Source organism: Eschscholzia californica, unplaced genomic scaffold, assembly GCF_041429995.1.
Source record: "Eschscholzia californica isolate CP2 unplaced genomic scaffold, dmEscCali1.0.p SCAF_6, whole genome shotgun sequence".
Lineage (NCBI taxonomy): Eukaryota > Viridiplantae > Streptophyta > Magnoliopsida > Ranunculales > Papaveraceae > Eschscholzia > Eschscholzia californica.
Window position 1 is genome coordinate 1,319,632 of NW_028238483.1, and position 18,590 is coordinate 1,338,221.

The following is an 18,590-nucleotide window of genomic DNA, read 5'->3' on the forward strand; positions in this document are numbered from 1 at the left end:
AGCAAGAGAGAGAAGAGGCAATAGAGGGGAGAATTGAGACGGTCAAAATCCAAACAAAGTGAGGGTCGGGTCGGGTTGGTGGACATCTCCATTTGTTCTTTCTTGGATTTACACAACAATTTGAAATGAAATTCAATCCCATTTCCGTTCATTGTGTATTACAAATACTTCTAACTAGCAGTTTTTGTGTTCATCACATTGCTAAATAGATGGCTAACTCTGAAAAAAATTTCAACTATCGAAGTTATTCTAGTTAATAAATATATGCAGTTCTTACATAAACATTCAGTGATGGCAGGAAAGAGAACAGTACAAGGGAAGAATTTTTATTAGCCGCGGTATATAAGGGTGTATGATAACAGTACGAGAAGTGTCTGAAACCTACAGAACCTTTAAACAAAGATATATAGCAGTTTTTGGCTTTCTAGCACCCAAGCATCTTGTCCATCCAAATATTTCGATAACCCCCCCAGTTGCCAATCCCACACTCAAAACAGCAATAACTAAACCAAATAAAACGTTCTGACTGTTATATTACTTACAAAACATATATTGACGATATGAGGCGAATAACTTGTGATCATACATACCTGCCCGAAAAAGAAAGGTTCAAATTGGTGAATCTGAACTAAATATCATGAGCAGAAGGAGAATTATCTGCCGAAGGATGAGTCGCAGATCCAGATTTCGAGGACTGTGAAACAAACAAATTTGGGTACGAGAAATATGGATCTTCATCCAATGAAGTAAGCCGTTTCGGTTGGTGATCATGGGCATTGTTGTTGAGATGTACTGATCCATTTTCGTCTTTGGGTGAGTCATAAGATGGAGAAGTTTGGGTATCTGATGTGATGTTATATCTATCATCTGGAAGAGTATTCAAGGAGGAGCTCTGATCTGTATAGCCGAAAGATTTCTGATGATCAAAATTTGGCTTGAGAGGAGTAACAGATTGATCCGCTGTTTCTGTGTATGATAAATGATCATTGCTCTCTTGTGGTCGATCGTGCCTCTTGTTCGTGAGCTCCATTATTCTAATTTGCGCTAGGCTTGCAGCTGAGCGAGCTGCTTTTGCTGCACGTTCAGCGGAATCAGCAGCAGCCTGAGCAGCTGCTAACACATCCTGCAAATCAATATTTTCCTCGTATCTAATCTCACTTCTGGTTCTCGAGAGAGAAGTATCCGGTTCATTTACCTTCGCAGAAAATGAGGAAGAAGATACTGATGGAGGAGCAATGAAGGGCAGGAACTGTTTTTCTTCTTTCCTAGTGACTGCATTCTCTTCCACGCCTTTATGAGAATTTAAATAAGGCTCGCTTACAACAGTCTCATTATATCCCGAGGACGTCTTCAGATCATTCTCAAGTTCTGTATTTGGAGATATCCGATTCGGTTCTGGAAATGGAAGCATTTCTAGTGGTGATACAATAGAGGTTGGTCGAACCGATACTTTTGGAACTTCTGGAAAATCTAATGAATCCAGCTCTGGATCAGAATCCGATTGTTCATGTGAAGCTTCAACAGGTGTCGAGTTCATTGACTCATCATGTTTCTCTTCAGGGAGGGGTATCTGGGACCCGCTGACGAATTGGGCCGGACCATTCTATCAGACATAAGATACAAAATGTGTTAGTACAAAGCGCATAGGGAGTTCTGATTTCGAACTGAACGAGAAAACAAATTTTATTTCCTAACCAGTAAATCTTCATGTGATTTGAATAGTTCTGTTTCAGAAGCAGCCGGATCCCATTCTAAATTATGTTCTTCAGCTATCTCTTTCAGCAACTTTAGCTTCACTTCAGCTGAAGGGGCACGAACAGATAACAGTTCGATTATCTACAAAAACGGTGGAAACAGGATGATTCAATTATTAGACCGCAATGAGCTACGTAAATTGAATGGATTCTCCTTAAAACTCAAGAACAAAAAAATTATGGAACCTGGCGATTAACACCACAATCTGGCATAAGTTCAGTTGCTGCTACAACGAACTCCCTTCCATATTTAGAAGCAAATAGCATTTGAACTTGTAGTAGCTCCGTTAAGTCTGCACATCTTGGTGCAGCAAAGCAGATGCTTGAAATTGCTTCTTTTAAGTCTAGCGGGCATTCCCTGAAAGTTATAGCATTCTTCAAGTATTGGAAGTTTGAGGAAGTCATAAATTGTAAAACTAATGAATGAATTTACTATCATAGTTGGAAAACGAATAACCGCATTAAGATGTATTATGTGTATCGCATTTGAATAAAAATGAAGACTAAGTATCGTATTTATACATACACTAGTCTGTTGCTTTATTATTATTATCTTTTTTCCTACATCTAAACAATCATCTGACGTTTGGGGATACTTAATGGTATTTTTGATTAATGACGTACTCGGATAAATGACCTATTTGGGGCCCCCCACCTACAGTTGTTGGTTCCCACCACTTGTAGGTGAAACTGGATAAGACTAAGCAGCAATGGAGAAGCCAGAAAAAATGCACAGAATTTGACGAAATTAACACTATTTTTAGTTGCACGAAGTGGTGCAAAGAGGTAACAGGTTGAAACAACCATAATCAAAACCTTTTTTTTCCTCTAGTTATCACGTCAGCGATTAAACAATTGTTTGTTAGGAAAGTTGAAGATGCTGTACAATATATCAAATTATTAATATTTCCGACATTTAAAAACTCCAAAACCCACACGTAAACTGTAAAGATGTGGGTAAAAGTCGTCTTAGCCGACCAGAACAGATACTCAGGTGGAAAGGGTACTTATTTCTGTAAGGCATGCGACCAGATCTTGTGGAATAATCGTACCCTAGGTCTAGAATCTATATCTGACTCATACCCAACGTATCTTACGCAATCCAGTTCAAAATCTGTGAATAATAAAATGTGAGATAACGAGTCGTTAGCCTGTGAATGAACTTGAATTTTTGTTTGAAAAGTTGAGATATATGTCAGTTTGTCTCTCGCCCACAAATGCCATGTCGTGATAGGTAATAATAGTTAATGCTCAAGTTAGGGCCACAGACAACTTCAAAAAGGTTTCCGAGAAAAAAATAAATGCAATTAATCAGATACATGTAATCAGAACACGGACAAAAATAAGAAATATATTTATCGTTGTTAACGAACACATGAAATAATACTTTTTTTCGAACCCGAACAAAGACATGCAAATAATACTACCTCATATAGACATGTAAACTGAGTGTTTGTTTCAAGAGACAACATTATCCATTTTATCAACAAAACACACTAGGGCCAGAAAAAATGTATTATCTGTAAGGGAAAATAAGGAGCAGCTAAAATATTATTGAATATATTCATAAAGGTAAATGAATCACCTCTGTGTTTCAATGATCGGAAGACGAACGGCAATTAATTCGCAGAATAGCTCAATAATCTCTTGTGCAGCCATCATATTCTCCTCCCTAATAATATGCTCTACCTAAACACAGGTTCCAAAATGCACTTCAAGATAGAGAAGAGAAAAGCAAAAAGTCTACATTAAGATTCATTCTCTCTTGCTATCCTATCTTTGAGAGTAAATGACTCCAAAAATCTAAAAGTGGATTTCCAATTACCAATTTCCATCGAACTTGCAGACAATAGAAACAGAATATAAATTATTTGAACAGGAAATTGGGCCGAAGACCCAATTTTAAACTTTTTTAAGTTAAAAAGACAAGTTACATTTTTTTTTGTTAAAAACCCAAAATTTGTATTTTTTTTGTTAAAACCCCAAATATTTATATTTTATTTGGTTAAAAACACAACATTTTTTGCAAGGTTTTGCAAGCTTTAAAGTTGGTGCAAAGTTTTGCAAGCTTTAAAGCTGTTGCAAGGTGTTGCAAAGTATTGCAAAGTTGTCGCAAGGTGTTGCAAAGCTCTTGCAAGGTATCGCAAAGCTGTCAGAAGGTGTTGCAAATAAAAAATACCCAGGGAGCTGAAGACTAAAAAAGATAGAGTGATCCTTTTTCACTAAAACAAAAAAGTTATAAAGAGTTTTAACTAAATCTCCCTTATTTGAACTATCTAGAAATCAAAAGCTCGATATTAGGTAATATGTTAAAGTTATTTTCCTTTAGCCCTCATACTTGATAGTTGATATAGCCTAATGCCTCAAAATAAATGATATCGGGAACTAGTAAATATTGCAAAGGATAGAGATAATAACCCTTATGCGAGCTGTTGCTTCTTGGCCGTTCTCAAGAAGTTTAGCAATGTCTCTCCGCATCTGCTTTATCTGAATCTCTCTCCTATTTCTTAGAAGCTTTATTCGCGGAATTGTCAGCTTCAATAGAGTTTTACTGAAAAAAGTTAACAAGTTCAAAAATAGATTGGTTAACTAAAAGACTAGAATCTCAATAATTAAAAATAAAAAACTTACAAAATTTAATAAAAAGACAGAATCATAAGTGAAGTTCAATTTCATTTCTAAAACTGATGGGTTGAAGTAAGAAATCTTGAATTAATTAAGTATGGGGAAGATCAATTAGTGTAGAAAGTCAGAATTCAAAACCTAAAACTCCATCTTCACAAATCGATATTAAACTATATTAACTGATTAATAATTCTGAAATAAGTATTCATGGAACCCTAACTTGATCCAGATTCATAAACCTAAACAGAAATCCCATTACATAAAAGTTAAGAGATAGATCTGTATGTGATGAATGGGATAACAAAATACAAGATCAGTTGAATAAAATTTTAATTAGATAAAAATAGAGAATCAAGATAATTACCATTTAGGTCCATTGAACCCTTTCTTGAAGAAAGAATCAAGCATTGACATCTCCGATTGAAAAGTGAAGAACCCTAGCTTGCTTTCAACGAAGATGAAGGTTCTCTAAAAATGTAATCAGGTAATTTTGAAAGATCAGCAGGTAACGAAAATACTTCGATTTAAGATTAAATAATTCTAGAGAGAGAGAGAATGAGAGATGAGGGAAGTAAAATTAACCTGTTGTGCTCACCGCGTATTTTAGTTAGCTTCCTTGGTAACGAAGGCTCTTCTTTGTCAATTGAGAATGATGGGGGACCCACACTACTAACCCGTTGTACTGTGATGTCAACCAGATGTGGTCCTCTAGAAGTCTCCTAGAGAAAGCCTTCATCGTGGAAAGGGTTCAGAAACTCTCACTTGAAAATCACATACACAGGACAACAAAAGTCTGCTACTCCAATCATTTGTTGTCTAGCTTGCTAAACCCGGTGGTTTCAGCTAGAAATCTTTTATTGTGCCTCGTTGGATCTCGCTAGAAGCCCTCTGTTTCTGGTATTCTTAACTAGTCTAGTGTTCTGAATGTTAGGTTATTGTGTCTTCTAGTGTTCTAAGCGGAATCTCAGACATCTCATGTCTAACACTAATATTCTCAGGATCTCATGCATAAGCTAATAATTATGAACTAAGTAAACTAGTTGTATAAATACCTTTGTCGCTAGTTTTCCCTTGAACCTTTCTAATTACTTTTGAGAACACCAAGAGCTCCAATTGTAGCTCCTCTACTTGGGACGCCGAGCAATCACCTTGATCTCTCACCTTGTTGCTAGCTGAAACACCAATGGTGGTTAGATGAAGAACACCTTCTTCTTTGACTAGATAGATAGTTTGGAATTTTCTCTATTTCTTTCTCTACTTGATGTTGTAAAGGTAGAAAGTTTCTTGAGAACTTTCCACACCTTATTCAAGTCCCAAAGAAACATCGTTTAGAACCCTAAATTAGAGTCCCACCCTAATTAGGTTTCCCAAAAAGTCATTTTGAATAAGATTAAGGAAATAGTAAAAAATAGAAACTACTTTTTATTTTCCCTCTTTCCTCTATTGCGGGTGCCCCATGCATAGCTTTATGAACTTATCTGGCCGGCCCCCTACGGGCAGCCCATGTTGCATGGTCGACCCCTCTCTTGGGCCCAAAACATCCCTTTGGTGCCCTAGACCAATATCCCTCCATTCGGGCCTTTTTTACTATCTTTGACTAAACTTCATTTAGGCCTTTTAGACATATCTTATGGGTCTCCCCATGTATATATGTCTCATCCCTCTAGTCATATCTTCCGATCAAGTTGACACTCTTTGTGTAACCCGTCCGTTGTAGGATCCGGACAAAGTTAGCCATGAATCACTTCGTGATTCGACAATCGTAGTTGGTTTCTAGCTAAACACTACGATCCCTAAATCATCCGGAATTGATGATCTTCCTCATCAATTGTCTTAACCGACAAATTGCTCGCATTGCATTTTTGGTCGAAGGACATCTCCTTCAGACTCCCACTTGTACTTAGAACAAGTGCAATGCTCAATTCCCATGTCACTTAGTATCCCATCTGATACGTCACATCATTCAGACTTTTTTGATCCCGAGTACAACTGTCAAAACAAATGATTAACGCTTAAGACATTTGAGCATGACCATGCATTTCAGTTGCTACTCATCAAATGGCACGGAGACACTTTGTCCTAATTTAATTAGGAGGACACAATCCATTCTTGTACTCCCACTCAACCTCATGTCTATCCTGTCCTTCCCAGTATTCGCTTTTATAACCTCCTTTTACAGCACGACGTTTGACGAAACCAAAGTCAGACATTCCTTAAATAAGATGAGCAGAACACTCATGTTTTGAGTAATCTCTCCAATCTTGTCAATGAGATGTTTTTGACGTTCATCACTTTGATGTGCTCTCATTTGTGGGTTATCCAGAGTATAATCTCCACTACACACCCACGTAGTCGAGTCGAATACAATATCCTTATAGCCCATGAAACTGCATTATCTCGTCGACCTCACGTGCTAGTCTTCACAAGTCATTGGTGTCCATGCAATGACCTGGATGAGGGAGATGATAATGAAATAATTCCAAGTTCACTTAATAGAGTTTCATTCATCATATCACGTATCTGATAAGCCTATTCGGAATATTTCTTTATCAATTGATTATCTCTTAAAATACTAAACCAAATTTTAAGTGACAAAATAAAACTCCTTTCATTTTATATATCGAATGTAACTCCGCAAAAGATACATGAGTAAGAGAAACAAATAATTCATCAGAATAACTGCTCGAAATAGACTAACTGGACCATGTTAAGAGATTCATATGAAACATTTTCACGTCTCATCAGTTGTCATTCCCCCAATGCGCTTTATACCAATGCCCCTCATGTGTGAGTTTTGTTTGGGTTGAGGTAACGGTTTAGTTAACAGATCAGCTACATTGTCATCCGTATGGACTTTGCAAATGACCACATCTTTTCATTCTGTGGTTTTCCAGATCACGTAGTACTTCCTTTGAATATGTTTAGATTTCTGGTGTGCTCTAGGTTCCTTGGCTCGGGCGATTGCTCAATTGTTGTCACAATAAAGAGTTATTCCTTCCTCTATGCCTGGGATGACACCAAGTTCCATTATGAACTTCTTGATCCAAACTCCTTCCTTTGCTGCTAGGTACTCTGCTTTAGTGGTAGAGTCTGCAACAGTACTTTGTTCAAAACTCTTCCAGCTTACTGTTCCTCCATTCAGGCAGAAGATGTAACCAGGCTATGATCTCAAATCGTCTCTATACGTCTGAAAACTTGCATCTACATGGCCTACAACCTTGAGTGTCTCTTCCCCTCCGTATATCAAGAAGTGATCCTTAGTCCTTCTCAGGTACTTTAGAATATTCTTGGTAGCGGTCCAGTGTGCTTCACCTGGATTCGATTAGTAACGACTACACATGCTTAAGGCATATGAGACTTCTCGGCGAGTGCATATCATGCCATACATGATTGATCCTATTGCTGAAGCGCAAGTAACATCGTTCATGTATTCTAGCTCATCAGGTTTCTTAGAACACTGATTCTTGCTAAGCGTTATGCCATGTGACATGGGAAGGAATCCTCTTTTAGAGTCTTCCATTTTGAACCAGTGTAGAATCTTATCAATATAAGTTTCTTGACTGAGTCCAATCATCTTTCTTGATCTATCTTTATAGATCTTGATGCCCAATATGTATTCTGCCTCTCCTAGATCCTTCATTGAGAAATATTTCAGAAGCCAGTCTTTAACTGATTCTAACATCTGAATGTCGTTTCCAATGATTAATATGTCATCGACATAAAGGACCAAGAAAACTAGTTTCCTCCCACTAACCTTCTTGTAAACACAAGATTCTTCTGCATTCTTGAGAAAACCAAACTCTTTGATTGTCTCGTCGAATCAAAGATTCCAACTCCGGCTTGCTTGCTTTAGTCCATAAATGGATCTCTTAAGCTTGCAAATCTTTCCAGCATTATTGGAGTCTTCAAACCTTCAGGTTGTGTCATGTGCACATCCTCTTCCAAGTTTACGTTCGGAAAGGCGGTTTTGACGTCCATTTGCCAAATCTCATAATCATAATGAGCTGCAATTGCTAGAATGATCCGAATGGATTTAAGCATTGCGACAGGGGAAAAGGTTTCATCATAGTCTATACTGTGAATTTGTTTGTAACCTTTTGCCACAAGTCTAGCTTTGAAAACGCAAACGTTTCCATCCTTGTCAGTTTTCATCTTGAAAACCCATTTGGAACCGATCGATGGAGCGAAATCGACCAAGTCCCATACTTGATTTTCTGACATGGAATCCATTTTCGATCTCATGGCTTTAAGCCACTTTTCAGAGTCGGGGCTCGTCATAGCTTGTTTGTAGGTACTCGGCTCATTATCTTCTAACAGGAGGATGCCTGTTTTCTGAGATAACTCCTTGAGTCTTTGAGACCTACGAGGGGCTCGAGCAACAGTTAGAGTGTTCTCTACTTCTTGAGATATCTCCTACGAATTTAATTTGACTTGTGCGGGAGGTTCCTCGAGTTCCTCTAACTCTACCTCATTATCCTCTTCTAGTTGTCGTGGATAGATAAGAGATGTTAAACTTTTTGATATCTCCATATCATTGTTTATTTGTTGCTTAGATCGAATTTTATCGATCTCTACATTTCTCCCACTTGTCTTCTTGGAAATAAATTCTTTTTCAAGGAAGACACCATCACGAGCAACAAATGCTTTGTTCTCTGATTAGTTGTGGAAGTAGTAACCCTTTGTCTCTTTTGGATAACCCCCAAAGAGACATTTGTCTGTCTTGGGTGCGAGTTTAACTCCTTGTAAACGTTTTACATAAACGTCACATCCCCAGACTTTGAGAAAAGACAACTTTGAAACCTTTTCATACCATAGCTCATATGGCGTCTTATCTACAACTTTTGACGGAGTACGGTTTAGTGTGAAAGCAGCCGTTTCCAGAGCATATCTCCAGAACGTGTTTGGAAGGTTGGCTAAGCTCATCATAGATCGAACTACGGGTGGGAATCGGGCGGGTTCGGGCACTTGATTTTCGGGCACAGGCGGGTTCGGGCTCAAGAATAAGCTACCCGATCGGGATATCAGGCACTTCGGGCCGGGTAAACATCAGGCTCTTCGAGCCCACTGCCTGGTTTTACGCGAGAGCCCGGTCGGGCTCTAACGGGCTCGGACGGATCGGGCCGCAGGCTTTTTCTAAATTCTTTTTGTTTTACTAAGAGTAGAGATAATAAGAAAAAACTCAAATTCTTTTTCTAAATTCATCAACTACTCATATTCATGAATAAAAAAAAAACTACTTATATTCAACAAAAATTAATCCCCGAGTTCATCATAACCTTACCAAAAAACCCTAAAAAATATGTCTGGATATGAAATAACTAAAACACTTAGCTGAACATAAAAGACGAAACTAAATATGAAAGCATTTCAAACCCTAGATGAGAAACCCGTCAAGTTTCCTACTTAGATCTCTGTCTCATCTTTCGACTCTTCCTCTTCAATCTCCTCATACGCTTCTTCTTCCACTTGGCTCTGATGGTGACGACGACATCCATCAAGTAACATAATCAAAAAAGAAAAGAAAAATCCACTGTTTTAGAGATTCAATATACATGCTTTTTTACATCATTTGAAAAAAATAAAACAACCTAAGTACATCCATCAAGTAACCTAAGCACAATAAAAAAACATATAATAAAAAAGAATAGAAAAGAAAAAATACAATCTACTATGATGAATCTCTGAAACAGACATGATTTATGGTGAACAGTAGACTCACTCGGTGACTGATGGAGGTGGTTGTGTTATGTTTAAAGACTTGTTGGTTAAATCTTTAGGGTTTGTGATGGTGGAAAATGGAAAATGGTTTCTCTTGTGTAAGAATAATGGAGGAGGTTAAAGGTGGTGCGCTGGAGGTGGTTTTGTGTAGAGGGAAGGGTTAGTAGAGAATGAAGGAAGGGTTTGGGTGGAGGAGGTAGTTCCTCATGTTGCTGTTGGAAGAAGACGACTATTAGGGAATTTAGGGTTAGTGGAGAATGACAAGGGTTTGGGATTCTTTTATACATGAGGTATTTTGATCCAACGGTTGTAATGTCTATTTAATGTAAGCCGTTGGATCTTAAAAATCTGAAACATAGGAGGTTCGGGCGGGCGGGCGTTACTTCGGGCGGGCGGATGCTACTTCGGGCGGGCGGGTGCTACTTCGGGCGAGCGGGCGCCGGTTGCCAATCGGGCGCCGGTTGCCAATCGGGCGGGCGTAATGGGCGGGTACTCGGGTAAGACACCTTACCCGAGTCCCGCCCGAGCCCGCCCGAACCGGGTTATTCTCGGTTGTCGGACATCACGGGTCCGGACGGTTAGGGTCGGGTTTCGGATTTTCGGACCGTTTTCCCGGCCCTAGATCGAACCATGTCTAACAAGGTGCGATTTCTCCTTCCGGAAACTCCATTCATCTAGGGTGTTTCTGGCGGAGTGAGTTGGGATACTATTCCGCAACTCCTAAGATGATCATCAAATTCTTGACTCAAATACTCACCACCCCAATCAGATCGGATGGCTTTTATTTTCTGCCAAATTGATTCTCTACTTCGTTCTGAAATTGTTTGTGAAGGATATAGTCCTTTGATCTGAAGGAGATGTCCTTCTAAAGGAGTGTCCTTCGACCAAGATGACAATGCGTTTAATTTGTAAGTTAGGGTAACAATGACTTTATCCGGAAGATCATCTAGTCCGGTCCAATTAGGGGTCGTAATGCTTAGCTAGAAGCTGCTTACGATCGTCGGATCACTTTGGTAATCCGCGGCTAACATAGACCGGATCCTACAACGGGTTACACCAAAGAGCGGTAGCTTGATCAAAGAGAGTTGACTCGTGGGAGCTTGCTTATAGATGGATATGATCCAGGCTGATAGTGCCAAAAAGATAGAAACAATCGGGCTCGAAAGAGAAACCCGAAAAGTGGTAAAACCCACTTATAGGGTGTCCTGATCAAGCCCAAAGGGGCATTGATCAGGACCGGCCATATAAGGTGGGTGGGCCGACTAGGGTAAGCCCACAATGGGCTTAAGTGGCCGGCCCCACCATATTAGGGTAAAAACTCTAATTCAGATTAGAAGGAGTTCTGACAGTTTACCTTTTCTGAGACTCTTATTGAAACCAAATTTGAGTGAGACTCCTATTACGGTTTCTCTATATAAGGGTCATTAGATTTTAAATAAAAGGATTGGATTTTTCTCAGAAGAAAACTTCATCTCTCTCACAATATACATTCAAGTGGAGAGAGAGAGTTTTAGAGAAAAAGCTCCTAATCTATCTATGGAGTCAAAAGAAGAATGGTTATTCTTCTCAACCTTCAATGGAGTTCTAGCAGACAACAAAAAAAAGGAGATCAAGTTATTTACTCGGGTGTCTCAAGTAGAGGAGCGACAATTGGAGCTCTCATCTTCTTCGGGATAAAGTCATTAGAATCTAGTTCGTGGAAAAGCGAATCCAGATATTCTACTTTCAGTTTCTAGTTCATGCATATGATCCTGGATAACTAGTGTTAATCATATGATGATTGAGATTCTGCTTACAACATTAGTTAGATGATTAGTAGTCTTAGAGACATACAAAAGCCTATAGTGGCATCACGAGCCGTTTGCATGTAACTAGTTTTGGCTAGAACGGATTAGATTCAAACTTGATTTATTAGATAGATTAGTTTGAATAGAGATTTGGACATGTTTTGATTAGTTTGAATTAGATTTATTCGTAATCAAAACACGTATTTAAAAGAGTTTCAATGCGTAGAATCATTAAATTTTGAATTTTTTGAAAAGAATTTTCGAAAACGTATCCAATGGATTATAGATTTTGAAATTTTTTTTCAAAATCATGAGTTTGGTGATGAAAATCAGTGAAAACAACAGTTTCTGGAGAGTGGAGGGTTTCTCACTATTAACAGTGGAGAGAGAAAGATTCAGTAGGAAGTTATAGAGAGATAACAGCAAAGAAAGAAACTAATTTGATTTAGGGAAGATCAGAGAGATAGTGAGAATGTTTGGAAAGATTATGAAGTCTCTGCTCCTTCTTTCTCTATATATATAACAGAGACCAGGGTTTAAAGGGATCATCTCTTGGCTGGGGAGCATCATCTCCTCCCGGGCTTCAAAGACAGATTAGAGAGAGAGTGGAGGAGAAAAACATAGATCATTTTATCATCTATCTTCTCTTCATCTTATGTTTTCTTTTCTTTTTGTGAGAGTGAGGCAGAGAATTTGATTTTGAGATTCAGAGAAACAGAGAGAACTGTAGAGAGGGAAAGAGAATTATTTTCTTCATCTTATATAATTTCCTTCTTCAATTTGTTTAGTGTTATCTATTGGGTTTGATTAAATAGTAAAGCTTCTATTGAGAACAAATTAAAATCTAGAGAGAGGGAAATCAGTTGAGGAAGACGAGAAAACTGCTTGGAAAATAAATTTCCCAGAGAGAAAATACTTCTCAGAAAACGAAAAAATGCCCCCTTAGGTCGCGTTTGGTTAAATCAGTGAGAAAAACTTATAGTTCTTCCATTTTCTCTCTTATATTTCATGTTTAGTTTAGTCTTGTTTCATGGATAGCTAAAACTCTCTGACTAGGGTTTATGATGAAGTTCTAACATATAATTTTTGATGATATTCCTTTCATGTTCTAATATCTTGAAGTATTTTGATTATTATAAAAGAGTTCTTAGTTTCAATGGACGAATATTTCTTCATTAGCTATACTTTTAGTTTGATACATCATACTAAGGTTAGGTCCTTCAATGGTGTATGCTTATAAATTGATAGTTAATAGTTGCGAGTTCGATATTTTGATACTCAAGAGAAACTTCAAATTTTGAATTTTGACTAAATGATTTACTTAAGTAACATGTAAAAATCTCTTAAAATGACATTGTAAATTTACAGTGTCTTCCTAAGGATCTCTATAATAGATGTTGTCACATCATCGTGGAAATTAATGTTTGATTTTGCATTTGAAATGATTTTCGAAAATAAATTCCAAAAATATTATTTGAAAATCTAAATTTTAGAGTTTATGTGTTGGATTGAAGATGCTCTACTTCACCAAAAGATTATATTTAAAATTATATCTAAAAAAGGGTTTTTTTACCTTACCCCCACACTAATTAGTAATTGAGTTTACCCCATGCAGTAATTGGTAATTGAGTTTACCTCCTTGAATTTAGAGTTTTTGTCAAAACTTCCAACGACATGTGTTGGCATGTGATAATATAATCATGGATTAAATAACATATAGACTTTACTAACGATATTCTCGACCAAATCAAATAATAAATTAAGGTGGAATAACTCCTAGGAATCGTATCAAAGGATAATTGTTCTTGGTAGACATATTTCTTTCACGCACGCCAAACACGATCTTTGTGTTTTTGTCAAAAATAGTAAATCTAAGGGGGTAAGGTCAATTACTAATTATTGAGGTGGGTAAACTCAATTATCAATTAGTGATAAGGGGTATAAAAACACCCTTAAAATCAAAGTCGTCGATTATCGATTCTCTTCCTATTCGACTTCGACTTTCGGTTGCCCTAACAATTTCGCTTCAACAAATAGGTGATTTTTATAATTGGTCTTTAAATATATGTAGAATTTAAACTTTCTAAGCATGGAAACCGTTGAGAAACCCCCAAAATTGGTATCCCAAAGAGAAAATTTACTCATTGTGGACCAGATCTGAACTTGACAACAATAGGATAAAAAGTTTAGTGTGTACTCTTCTGCCCCTAAAATAAAATAAAATAGTTTATACCGAGTTGAAATTTCAAAGCCAAAGTTGAAAGAGTACAAAAATCATTCTGCTTCTTGTTATAAAAAAAAGTAGTTCTAAAAAAGTGTATGAACTCAGAGGAATTTAGAACACAAATCGACCCGAAAATTACAATTTGCTCATGGTAGATGCCCAACTAACGGACCTTGGATGAAAGTAGGGTTCTACATGAAACAAGATGATGAGAAGAAAAACAAGATGAAACAGATCTTCATCACCTCTTAAGAAGAAACAAGATGAAACAGACTTAAGAAGAAACAAAATGAAACAAATCTTAAAAAGAAACAACATGAAATTAATCTTAAGAAGAAACAATAGATCTTAAGAAGAAACAATAGATCTAAAAAAACCAGATCTTCATCATGTATTCATTGTTCTTCTTTATCAACTTCGTTCTTGTTCAGTTCTTGGCCCGTATTGTACCTACCCCTTCAGCTACCAAGCAATGCCGAAACATATTATAAACCAATTAGAGCAGACGGAGCGTAATTTCTGGTGGGGACATTCCAATAACGAACATAAAATACATTTCATAAATTGGGATATTATTAGTAGCCCCAAAAATAATGGGGGATTAGGTATTCGGACTTTAGAACATGTAAATGAATCATTACTTGCTAAGATGACCTTGAGATTTCTCACAGACCATAATGCTATTTGGGTGAAACTCCTAAAATCTAAGTATATGAAAAATGACGATTTTTGGAATTCAGTCAACCCTACTAATATCTCCCCTTTTTGGAGATCGATTTTGAAAACTAAAGAGACTATGAATGCTAATGTGATGTGGCTTATAGGAGATGGAACTTCTGTGAAAATTGCTACTGATCCTTGGATTTTGGAAACGGAAAACCATCGTCCCACAATAACCCAGGATTTGCCTACTAATATATTTTGGGTTTCAGATCTTATGAATGTAGGAAATAATACTTGGAATGAAAATATTTTGCATCATTACTTCGATCAAAGAACTATAGATGCCATCCTCAAGATTATATTACTGACGAGACCACAGAAAGATAAACTTATTTGGTGTCCCACGGAAGGAGGTAAATTCAGTACTAAATCATACTATAGACAAATCAAACCTTTACCTGAATTATCTGAAAATGCAAATTCATTCCCATGGAAAAATTTCTGGAAAAAAAATGAAATCAAACCCACAATCCAAAACTTCATTTTGAAGATCATCCATAATGGGATTCCAACTTTAGCAAATATCGCAAAAAGGGTTCAGAATATACCTTTCTCTTGTCGCATTTGTGGTACAGATGAGCCTGAAACAATAACACACCTTTTCGGAGAATGCAGCAAATTTGAGGAGTTGATAATACACACAGGTATTTCTGATCTACAACAATTAGAAGTTGATCCTATTATCAGACTTAAACATATTCTACTAGAAGAAGGTAATACAAGCAGGAAATGGTATATATCTACTAACCTTCTTTGGGAATGGTGGAAGATGAGAAACGAATTGATCTTTCGTAATACTCCAGTTGATATAAATAGATGCTGGTGGAACACGAAGGAGAACCTCAGGTATGTCTCTCTGCCTCAAGATTCGATTAATACTAACCATGATTTCAGTGTAGTAGCATGGATTCCCCCAAAACCAGGTACAATTAAGCTCAACTTCGATGGGGCTTATAAGGAAGATCGAGCAGCATGTGGAGTTGTAGCTAGAAATGAGGTCGGAACAGTATTAGGTACAAAGATAATGGAGTTTCCTCCTGTTTCTCCGATTCACAGTGAGGCAATGGGATTCAAGTCGGCGTTGGACCTGGCTGAAGAACTAGGGCTTAGAGATTTTATAGTTGAAGGAGATGCTAGGGTTCTTTTGAACTTAATCGAAGCCGTCGATCTTGATCCACCTTGGAGAATCCGTCATTTAATCGACGGTCTTAGATCACACTCACGTGATCTGCAAGTGCGTACTTCTTTCTGTCGGAGACAAGCTAACCTAGAGGCCCATGTTTTGGCTCATCCGCCCTAGGTCCTAGGAATTATTCAGAGTTGATTCTTATCCTTGTTGTTAACTTTCATTACTATTTAGTCCCTGTGTGGATATTGTTATTTTAACCTTTCCCTTACGGGTTCTAAACTTTGTAATTCGGTATTATGTAATGGATTCTTATTTCAAAAAAAAAAAAAAAAAAAACTTCGTTCTTTTTCTTCTCCAACTTTGAGAGAGTCCAGGAGACGAGAGAGAGAGACGAGACAGAGAGAGGAGTCCAGGAGATGAGTTCAGGAGATGAGTTCAGGAGATGAGAGAGAGAGAGAGAGAGAGAGAGAGAGAGAGAGAGAGAGAGAGAGAGAGAGAGAGAGAGAGAGAGAGAGAGAGAGAGAGAGAGAGAGAGAGAGAGAGAGAGAGAGAGAGAGAGAGACATCGAGGTTAATGAAGTTGTCTTCAATAGAAAACCTATTTATACCAAGGGATAAAACCCTTAATCCAACGGCTAGTAATGTGAGTAATGTCTCAATCTAACGGTTGTTACGAGAATCGATACGGACTGTTCGGGCTTGGTGTGATAGTCGACCAGAGCTTCAAAATTGAGACCGACCCGACAACTCTAATCGTTCGGTTCGGACTTGGCCCAATCAGATTTCGGACGGTCTTGGGCATCTCCGGACTCGAGCGGACACCGGACGGTTCACAGTCAACTGCCTTTTTTTCCCAGCCCTACCCATAATATGGTTGTAACAATTATCCTCGGCTCATTTAGCCATTTCCATTTAGTACTAATTTGTTCGTTTAGACTTCCCGCGGAAGCCTTTCATTAATGTTTTTTAGATGAATTCAAACGGTTGGGGCAAAAAAAATAGACTGTCCTTCCTTCCTTCCCTCCCTTTCCAAGACTTCAACTCAACTCAAGCTTTTAATAATGGATACAATCGAGACCCTCCCTCTTCAACTCCTCCCCTGTTTATTTATTCAGATTCAGATACTAGTAAAAACCAGAACGCCTCTCTCTCTCTCTCTACTGATCTCTTTAAGTTGTTGGATCATTGTTCACTGTCTCTTGCCGGATTCATCCTCTAACTAGGGTAGGTCGTACTTACTTGTATGTTTTCATCTTCAGATTGTTCTCATTTTTTTTTCTTATATGATTTTTAATTTTAAAACTTATATATTGGACAGGGAAGGTAGAAAATGATTTCGGCACCAAGTGAAGATGCTGATTTGAAGAAAGAATTCAAACTTATTGATCTTTCTTTCTCAAGTGGTGATGATTGGTTGATATTTGAGGTACTAACCAGACTCCCAGTTAAATCCCTCCTCCGTTTTAAGACTGTTTGTAAGAGATGGTGTTTCTTGATTCAAAAAGATCGAAACTTTATCGATTCTCACCTTCTTAACCATTCACGTCTTCCTCGTCTATTTATCGTCAACCCTGTACAGATGAGGGAAGGTTATTTTGATGGAATGACCTTTTGGGACAATAGGCATGATAATGAGTATGAGTCTTACATTACAACTGACCTAATATCGTTTCAAGACAACGAAAGAGGAGACACTACTGCTGCGAACGTACTAGTGGTTGACACACTAAGGGAGGTGGATTCTACCGATTACGATATCATTTCAAACCCTGTAAACGGTTTGATATGTCTCATTGAGTCTTGTTTCGAGTTTGCTGTTTGTATATACAATATCAGTACCAGAGAATTATCACCATGGTTTCAATCATCGTTGTTATCAGAAGAAAAAGATTGTTATAGGATGCGGAACTATCGCAATGCAGAGCCCAACTACCAATTTGGGTTTGATCCTTCCACTAATGAACACAAATTGGTCTGCTTGTGGGAAGTTTATTCTAAAGTTAAGCAAAGAAAATGTATGATTTGTGAGGTATTGACGATAGGGCGTGAAGGTATTAATGGTAAAAATATATGGAGGAGGATCGAAGAGGTCCCAGATGTACCTTATAGCCTAGCGATGGATTCCGTTCATGTGGATGGTGTTATTTATTGGAGCAGTTTTGACTTTCATAATGGCATCTGGGGTAGTAAACATCGTCCTGTATGCATACTGGCATTTGATGTAGGAAGGGAGAAGTTTAGAACAATCACAGTCTCTGATTTCATCCTTGATCAACCTCGAAATGATTTTGAAAGAGAATACAACCCCCTAGTCAGTAATTCATATTCTACTCAATGTAATGATCTTGTTAATTTATTAGAAGTGAGTGGGCGTTTAGCTATGTTAGTTAGAATGACCAATTGTATGTTCAAGATGTATATTTATGAAGATGGTGATTACAAGTTGGAAGAGGAGATCAATGGAACGCCTATTGGTAGTGGTGGTAGTTTTCTAAGTAATAGCACTGGAAGATGGAAGGAGGCAAGTAGTATCACATTGCCTTTTAATTTGGGTACGAAATGTGGTGTTAGGTTTTGTAAGTTTGTAGGATCGGATGACGAGATAATCTTAACATCATCTGAGGGACGGAA

The 18,590-nt window shown here is 37.8% G+C and overlaps 2 protein-coding genes across 4 annotated transcripts; one reads left to right on the forward strand and one right to left on the reverse strand.

Annotated features, from left to right (window-relative positions):
* Positions 1 to 229: 229 nt before the first annotated feature.
* LOC147530726 (Regulator of Vps4 activity in the MVB pathway protein) lies at positions 230 to 5,197 on the reverse strand. 3 transcript variants are annotated; one of them, XM_086645631.1, is made up of 7 exons: positions 4,975 to 5,197; positions 4,744 to 4,847; positions 4,173 to 4,305; positions 3,340 to 3,443; positions 1,941 to 2,112; positions 1,696 to 1,836; positions 230 to 1,603 (listed from the first exon to the last, which is right to left on the reverse strand). In XM_086645631.1, exons 2-7 carry the CDS (start codon positions 4,791 to 4,793, stop codon positions 629 to 631), a joined length of 1,575 nt encoding a protein of 524 aa, XP_086501757.1. In that variant the 5' UTR covers positions 4,794 to 4,847; positions 4,975 to 5,197; the 3' UTR covers positions 230 to 628. The 3 variants fall into 3 exon arrangements, with proteins under 3 accessions (XP_086501757.1, XP_086501755.1, XP_086501756.1); XM_086645629.1 differs by having other exon boundaries at positions 4,962 to 5,158; XM_086645630.1 differs by lacking the exon at positions 4,975 to 5,197 and having other exon boundaries at positions 4,744 to 4,928.
* Positions 5,198 to 14,757: 9,560 nt separating this feature from the next.
* On the forward strand, positions 14,758 to 16,131 carry LOC147530727 (uncharacterized). The gene has a single exon (XM_086646993.1). The coding sequence runs from the start codon at positions 14,758 to 14,760 to the stop codon at positions 16,129 to 16,131; it is 1,374 nt and encodes a 457-aa protein (XP_086503119.1).
* Positions 16,132 to 18,590: the final 2,459 nt, after the last annotated feature.